Source organism: Chaetura pelagica, unplaced genomic scaffold (assembly GCF_000747805.2).
Source record: "Chaetura pelagica isolate M959 unplaced genomic scaffold, ChaPel_1.0 scaffold230, whole genome shotgun sequence".
NCBI lineage: Eukaryota > Metazoa > Chordata > Aves > Apodiformes > Apodidae > Chaetura > Chaetura pelagica.
The window spans coordinates 1,187,558-1,196,486 of NW_009951955.1; the positions used below are offsets into that span (position 1 = coordinate 1,187,558).

General features: G+C 41.4%; 1 protein-coding gene across 1 annotated transcript in view; it reads right to left on the minus strand.

Moving 5' to 3' along the window:
- AUTS2 (autism susceptibility candidate 2) overlaps positions 1-8,682 on the minus strand; it is a 565,263-nt gene extending 556,581 nt beyond the window's left edge. Inside the window, exons 1-2 of the mRNA XM_009999154.1 lie at positions 8,671-8,682; positions 8,218-8,427 (exon numbers count right to left, since the gene is read on the minus strand). Of these exons, the coding sequence (XP_009997456.1) occupies positions 8,218-8,427; positions 8,671-8,682 (222 nt within the window). The remainder of the gene's footprint in view (positions 1-8,217; positions 8,428-8,670) is intronic.
- Positions 8,683-8,929: the final 247 nt, after the last annotated feature.

Genomic DNA, 8,929 nt, shown 5'->3' on the forward strand with positions numbered 1-8,929 from the left:
AACAGCACCAGCAGAGACTCCTGCTCCCCACAGCACCGGCTGACAGGACTGGGCCCCAAAGGTGCAGCAAACCCACACTTCAATATAGGGCTTCTACATCTCCTCCCCTTAAGAATATAGAGCTTGTGCAGGAAAAAAAGCAGAGTTGAAGAACATGGCTTCTATGCCTTTCACACACAAAAAAAACTGAGGAAGAACTGCTGTACATCTAGTTAATATACAGGCAAACTCACAGGTGAGAAGTCTTGCCTTAAGTCTAAGTTATTTGTAGAATACAAACTTTTTTAAGAAGTGCTGGAACATTTCTTCTGTTAATTCAAAATGGTCACTTTATTATACTGTTTTAGATAATTAAAGCTAAAGCTTAATTTGTCTCCAAGTAGCCTGAGTCAAAACTAATTTTTTGCTTAATTCCTTATTGGTAACATCCTTAGGAACTTCTAAGACAGCAATTGATTGCATTGCACATTTAAAATATGGTTCACTTCCCAATACAGCATCTTTAGTAAGTTTTTAAGTTTTCAATTAAAGGAGGTGCCAACATTAAAAATATATATATAAATATAATCCTGGGATACAACAACTGCTCCATGCACAGTAATTTTTTTTTTTACTGCTATTCTCAAGATATCTATTTGACTAACATAATTTAGGTTAACCCAAACACCACTGATTTTAACCATTTTTCACTCTGGAACTTGCTGGCAGTTTGCTACTCTTCTGAATGGAAGGGGTAAGTGGTGCACACAGGAGCACCTTTTCCCAGCAGCATTACCTGGGCTGGTGACAGGGCGGTGACATCTCTTTAGCAACTCTGTTCACAGCTGCAAAAGCCGGAGCTAAAGAGAAGTGGGATGCAGCAGGGCAGATCACAAAGCACTGCCACAATTTGCATAAGAAATAAAAACATGCCAACATTGCTCATTTTCTTACAAGCCTGATCACCCACAACACAACAGCAATGGTAGGTGAAAGCAGAGGAGGCAGAGAAACCCTTTGTCTACCACCTCCCAGGTGCAATCGCCTCACACCATCACCTTCAGAGAAACATGGGAAATACTAATATCCCACCATTTATTCCTGTTTCCACACATGACCTAAGTTCTTCCAGACTCTTCCTTGGCTTTATAAGCTCTACTATCTAGAAGTAACACTACCACAACAACAACAACACTGGTCACCATATCAGCTATTAACACCCACATTTGAGTCCTGGTTAAGAGACAGACCACGCTGCCAAACAGCCGAGATTTTAGCCAGAGGGGGCAAACACCAGCTGGTAACCAGGTTTGAAGCTGCTGTGTCTGTGAATTAGGGCCTTCTGTGCCTACACTGGAGCCTGAAGACTCAAGCTGCAAATGCTTGTTTGCAATCACAGAAGGCTCCAAGCTGGGTGTTTAATGCAAGAGCATACACACAGGATCAAAATAGTAGTATATTATTAAACAATTATCCTGGTCCCAAGCCTAAGATTCAGGCATTTTCTACTTCAGCTTCAATAAATAATACCTGGATAGAGTTTTTCTTACCTTTGAGCACATATACACATTCACAGGAGGGGAGCATGAGGAAAAAAGAAAAGGCCCTTTGCCTCCTATTTCATCAGTCCTGCAAGCAAAGCTCTCCATGGGGAAGCCATTTTGAGTCCATGGGATTTCCCAAGACACATTTTTAACCCATCTAGCAGGGATAACATCCTTAGAAATCGATTTGACTCATGATTACTATTTCAAAGGCAGGCTCATACTCAGACGAAAAAGCACACTTTACATGGCAATATATACAGAACAATAACACTGCCAGATGGCATAATACCAAACAGAATTAATTTCACACATGATGTTTTCAAGGTGTTAAAATATGTCACAGCTTCTGCTAATAAAACATCTTCCTCTTCCCTCCTTTTAAGAAAACTCTGCATTCCCACCAGCCCGTATTTCACATTATATGTGTTTTCAATTCTGATAAGGGCAGCTGATTGCTTGCAAACCTAATTACAGTCAAATGAAAGTCTTTCAGAACCATCATTAGCAATTAGGACCTGCTGGATTTGCAGTGTATCATTTAGAGAGGTATAATTCAATAGCTTATTGAAAAATTGCAGGTGAAACTGGTGATTACAAGGGGGGGGAAACGCCTGTGACACGTCACTGCAGGCAAATCTTCAGTAAAGTGGCAGCTTCTAGGAGCTGCTGATCAATGAATGCAGGTGTTTGCCTGCTCCCTGCCTGCCTCTGAAAGCCTTAGCTGCATCCTGGCATTGTGCTTCTTGTTGCCAGTGGCTCTGGATTTCACATCATCTGCCCGGTTTTGTGTGTTTTCAGGGAATCCAAAGGGCCTATTTAGGAACTTCATTAAACCTGGGGGGGATGTGCAGTGCAGAACAACAGGCACAACAAGCAGCACATAATTTTTCAGTCCTTTCTATGGAGAACAACAATCTTTTCTGTGCCCGTTGAGCTCAATTATATATTATCAGGGCCCAGAAGTTGTTTGGATGCTTTTGAGCAGCTGGATGCCTTCACAGATGACGCACTGGATATGGTGACTGCGAGTTAAGTGCAGCTGGAGATATCTGTGGCCTCTGATCAGAAGCAAACAGCCGATGAGAATCAAAAAACACTTGTAATTCAAGCGCTGTTTGTCACCAGCACTGGGTCTGAGAGGGGCAGCTGAATAGCAGCCCAGCTTTTAGACACATTCCCTCGTACATACAGAAGGCCATTTTCTGTGCACGTGTGCAAAATAAAGGGCAGTTCCCTTTCAAGGATGAAATTACCCACTGGCCAGCACGAAGCACACAATGTTTTAACAGCATGATAGTAGACCAGATATCAGTGAGCTGGACAAGAGGAGACACTGGCAATGTTAACTCATACAACAGGCCCCCACTCTTTGGACATATTCCCTCTATACTCAAACCCTTGTGTAACATTTACAAAATCACAGAATTATTGAGGCTGGAAAAGCCTCTGAGATCAAGTCCAGCCTATGACCTAACACCAGCACACCAGCTATACCACAGCACTAAGTGCCACAACAGGCCTTTACCCCTCTGAAAAACCACACTGCCCTGTGCACAGCCCCACTTCCCCCCCTGCCCCTTTCCTATAGACATGTTCCTCCTTTTCCATCCTACAAAAGCTTCTCAAATTCCAGATCTACCTATCTCCCTTTATCACACGAGCATCTCCTCCCACAGATCATCACACCCCTCATACTGTATGTAAACTCAAAGCACAGTTACCTGTATATGGCCACTTCTACACTTCCTGTGCTGTAATCTGATTTTTTTTTTTTCTTAGTTCATGTTTCAAATCCAATGCTGTTATTATGGCAAGTTGACAAAGAAATGCAAATAAACAATGCCCACAATACCAATACAAAGCAGCTTCATCAAATCAGTGCCCACTGCAAAGCCCTGTTGCTTGCAACACTTGCTTTCAGTTATTTTAACCTTTTGGCAACACTTGCACACATCAAACCGTGTAGCCTGCAAAACAACCAGCAAAATTACAAATTGTAAGGTAGTTGCATTAGCATTTTGAAATAAAATATATATAAACATTTCTCTTTAAAAACATAATGGAAAGAAACACCATCTGAATTTCCAGTAAGCATTGTAATAACATTGCTGACCTGATGAAGCTGGTGCTTCTCCTCTTAGGTGTGCAAGTTTGTCCTATTCTCTAGGAGTTGGTAGCAACATCTCTTTTAACTCCAGTTAAAAGAGCCAGACCTCCAACAGTGTAAAACCAGCCCCAACACCACCAGCACAACTTGCAAACCCCTCTGTTGTCCTGCCTGAGCTATTTTCATGAGCAAGGTTCCTTCCTGATCTTCAGCGGTTTTACAGTCACCAAAATCCACTGGCTGCCAGTGAAGTAATCCCAAATCCCAGCAGCTATATAAAAGGAGATTCAAGCCTTTATCACTCATTACAGGTGTATGCACATTGTATGCAGTATTTCAAAGGTGTCTAACCTCAGACTGCTCAAATATATACATGTTTTTTTTTCCCTTGCCACTGCACAGAGCTACAAGTTGGGAGTCAAAGAAATTAAACTGTTCTCCATGGTTGCATATAATACTTGTTGCTGCTGTTGCACTCCCAAAGCCCACCCACAATTTCATTTTCAATTAACAACTCCTAGAAAAGCAGTAATGAAAGCAGTTGCTAAAGAGCACTCAGATGTCATTGAGAGACTGCAAACCCAAACTGTAAATAGCACATTGTAAATCGCTTGTCACCACACTCAGCTCTCCCTGGAATCACACTGCCAGTGACAATCAAACCCATCTGCTCAGCTCCCCGACCAGTGTCACCACAAACCATACAGCTAACACCCACCTCCCGCTCTGCTTGCATTACCTGTCATGTACAGGCTTGTCTAAAAGCATGCAAAAGCCATTCCTGACAGCAAGAGTGATTAAATGCAGATCACAGCCTGGTAATTTCACCCCCCGCACCAGAGGGTTCCTGCACAGCACCAACACCTCTGCACCAGAGAACAGACCAGCTGGAACTGTATCTGCAGCACAATTAACCACACCATGTTTGCATGTGACAATGACAGGGGACAAGACTGGCATCCAGATGAACCACCAAAAGTCTAGGCACTCTCAAATCTGAGATGTATAGATTCAGGGCAAGACTGCCAAGGAGATCGTGGACTTAATTCTGAGAAGGAAAAGCTTCAATACTTCCCTCCCCTTTAATTGATTGATGCAACAGACTACAAGGTTAAAGCTAATAGTTTCTAATGCTTCTAGTTGATGACTGCCAGAGGCAGTGGTGTATCATTTTGCTGTTCTTCCCATTTTTCCTTTATCTCATAAAAATTTGCCTCCTAATTGATCTCTCCATCATGAGTTTTCTTCCCTTTTTTCATTATCTACCCCTTATTGATATTACCCGTCCACCTCATTCCTTGCACTCACACTCTATCTGGGATTTGATATTCTGCAAGTGTCTTTGGAATCAGGCAGTCAAAGCAGAGCCCAGCAGCAGGTGGCTCTTGTATATACATAAACCATCTAATACACCACTTGCCCAGCACAGGGATTGCTGGTGTACAAGCATGTGCCAAAGCTTACTTTGCTGCAAGACAGGCATATGAATCTCCCAGCAAATAAAGAAAACAATGCAGCAAATGGTAGAGGTAGCAAAAGTCAGTGTCTTCTGCTCTTTCCAAAACACACACTCACTGAATGAAGAGAAATTATTCTTCCCTCTCACTACCAAAATAATCTCAACACTCCTGCAATGAAAACTCATTGTTTCCTCATATGCCCCAATCTCCTTGAATCATGAGGAATGAACACTCAAAAAAATTCTGCCACTCTTTTACTAGTTTAAAAATGCTCACTTTGAGGTATCAATTTTTTTTTTTACAGAAAACACACAAAAACATGCCATCACCAATTAACATAAAGGAAATTCAATTTAAAGGCTGGTGAACTATTGTGATGAGTCTTATGTTTGCTTAACGCCAACTAAAGTTTCCTTGAGGCATTTAATAAGTACACTTACAAAAGCTCACAAAGCAGAGTTCAAAAGTCTTCTCACTAGTAAAATATGAGCCTTAATTAACCTACAGTTTCACATTTTCTGAATTTCAATAAACCTGAAGGCATTTTACCATAAATACCTGCATGAATACTGCAAGGATTTTCTCCGAAAACTAATTAGCAGTCCCTCCAATAGCTGACTTCAACTAAATCTGTTTGACGAGGAAGCTTCACTGTGTAAATCCTTCATGAGAGAGTTACTTCCAGCAGGCAACAGATTTCACAGGAAGGCCGATCAGTCAGGACTGTTAACTACTAGTAAAACAATGAACAAGACCTCCAGCTATAAAACATTTCCCAAAAGGGAAAGACTGCAGCCAAGGTCTTATGGCAACAGTGGAATGCACTGAGATTGCACCCTGCCATCCAATTATAATACTCACATATCACTATTCAGAATTCCTCCAGGGACAACAGGGGCAAGATACATTGGTTACATATACAATATATAGCCCTAACATGGCAAGGTCACCACACATATCCAAAATACTAAACCCAAATTGGCTTTGTACTTTCCTACAAACACCAGCGGGCCCAATTCTTGAATTGTTGTCATCTGAGAAGGGTGACAAGCAATTTTACTTTCCATTCAAGAGTCCAGGAATTCCATGGGATGGATCTGTATAGGGGAACAAACCCAAGCTGTGCAACCAAGTCACTCGAGAGGAAAAGTGCTACATTCTCAGAGAAAACCTCCTCAAAACTTAGCATTTTCCTCCTTTTTTTTTTTTAAGTCTCCACCACTTGTCTTGAAAGAAAACAGAAAGTGCTTTCCAGAAATACTGTCTATAAAGGCTGCGGGGATGTCTTTTCAAATAAGCTTTATAGTCTTTTCCATGACATCTTTTTTTCCACATCTCTAAGTGCCAAAGCCACTTGGATTTGTCAGCACCTAAACTGTTCATGAGACTAAAATGTTCTTATCTAAGGAGCTATACCCCTACCAAATGTATTACATTTATATTGAGCAAGATATTTTATTTCCTCTCAGCCTTATCCCTCAGGAATTAAGCAGAGTACTCAGATTTATCAGCTAAAAGGAAAACCATTTTCCATTACATTTGTCAACTCAACACCTTCCAAGCCAGTGTATATTTATGCTTAAAAACACAACCTCACAAATAATCTCCATCAGCAGTGAGGCTGATTCCTTCACTTAAGTACCAGCAGAAAGGTTTCACCTGGCAGGAGGCTATGCCAGGGGAATCAAAGAGAGCAGAAAGTCAGCTTTTATTTAGGCAAATCCTACTGCATAAAGCATCTACATTTATCATTTGACACACTAAAAAGGAACAGGGTGAAGGCCACACAGATGAACAGAGAAAACAGTCACAGAAACACAGCAACCTTCAATTATCTACTTATAACTATTGTATCAATTATCCTTAAGAGTTCCCCACACACAACTTTGAAACACAAAGTAAATTAGAAGAAATACCTTTAATGGGTGTGAAGTGTAGAATAAGCATTTTACAATTTGCTTTGCTGAAACACTGTATAATCCCTTATTTCTATATACAGTACAGGCTTAAAAATACAAGGAAAACATTTTTCACCAGCTTCTGTTACTCTGAATATCAAAATAAATACAAGTCAATGTTCCTGTCAACCTCAATGTTCCTTCAATTTCCCTGAGCTCACAAAATGAAAAGCAGTGAATTCTCATTATTTTCTAAAAGTTTTTCTGCAAAGCAATGTTTGGCTCACAACAAACAAGGATGAAAACTCATTCAGTGAGTATCAACCATCTCCATTAAACATATACATTGTGGTTAAAGTCATTAATACCACTCAAATTTAGGTCAAGCTAATCTCTATTAATACTTTAGACTTGAGTTTTCACAGACAATTAGCCAAATGACCACAGAGGCACGTGCTATACTTAAAATGCCCAGCTGTATTTTATATTTTTTTAACAACAAACACACAGGGTATATTTATTGACAAAAAACAAGGCTCTTTTCTCTCCATCCTGCTCATCAGAGAAATCACACTTGTCACGCTTTCTTATTTTTTCAAAACAAGAAACACAACACTGTACAGTCCAAGATTTCCAGCCTCAAGCTTTGCTCCCTGGATGCCATCCACTGCCTTTTGTCACATGCCTGCCAGAGCTACTGCAGGAAGGGAACACCAGTGCTGGGAAGGTAGGAGGTTCTCACTCATGGGTAGGTGATGACTTACCCAGAAGAGCACACACCAGTACCGCCAACAACCTACAAAGAGCTCCTAGCACCATCATCAGTCTTTGTCAGCTGCCCCTCTCACCGTCAGCTCACCTTGCCTTTGATGTTCAAGTGGGACTTGTACTCCTCTGCACAAAGTCTAAAGAAAACATTTACAGCACAAGGATGGCCTAACAGTGTAACAGAGAGACCACAGTTGTTTGCCTCATCAGTCTCACAGCCAGCCTAAGGAAACCTTTGAACATCTATTGACTCAGCTCTAGCATCACTACGCCACCTGCTTTCTTGCTCAGTCTCTTCTAGTACCATGACACAGTACCAAGCAGCACCCAAAAGCCCAATAAAAAAAACAACTACAAAGGGGCTAAAATAAGTGATCCCACAAAATGAGAAATCCACTTTCATACAGCATGTGCCAACAGCCAAAGCCCTCCCCCACAACAGTGAACTTGTCTCCCACCTGTCTGAGGCCCTTCGGTATTTTCTTCCTCTTCCCAAGGTGCTGGCAAAGATTACGATCATTCTCTCGGTCGGAGCTGTACTGGTGGTGGTGAAATCTGTTCTTTTTTGGAAGATATGACAGCCCATTAGTAAGTGCTTCCCGTTTCTTCTTGGCCAGAGGGTTCTGTCGCTTCTCCACGCGTTCCTGAGGTTTCAGAGCTACATCCTTCTGTAGAAAAGGAAGAGAAGAAAAACACTGTGGTTAAGACATGGCTCTGATTTGGTCAGTCTCTTTAAGCAGCAATTGTAGGTGACCAGCAGCGCATTCCCAAAGCAATGCTACAGTCAGCAGACAAGGATAAAGCAGTCTGCACTGGTGTCCACCAAGGAAAAAGACAGGAAAATGCAAAATAAAATCTGTGAGATGAAATGAGTGCACAGAAGCAGACACAAGCTCCTTTACATTTTATACCGTCAACCCCATCATTCTCCAACACATCTCATGTATCAAGTAAGCATGCATTTAGAAGACAGCATATGTTTATAATGTTTAAATTAATAACTGTCTTTGATTTAAACAAGGCCTGGCTTTGACCATTTATTACTGCTTGGACTTGACAGGACAAGGCAAGAGTTGACCTAAATCCAATTAAAGCCAATGAATCTCAGCTGACTTCAGTGGACATTTCCCTGAAGCCTGACCTAGGTGGACAGTTTCCAAATCTCAGGGG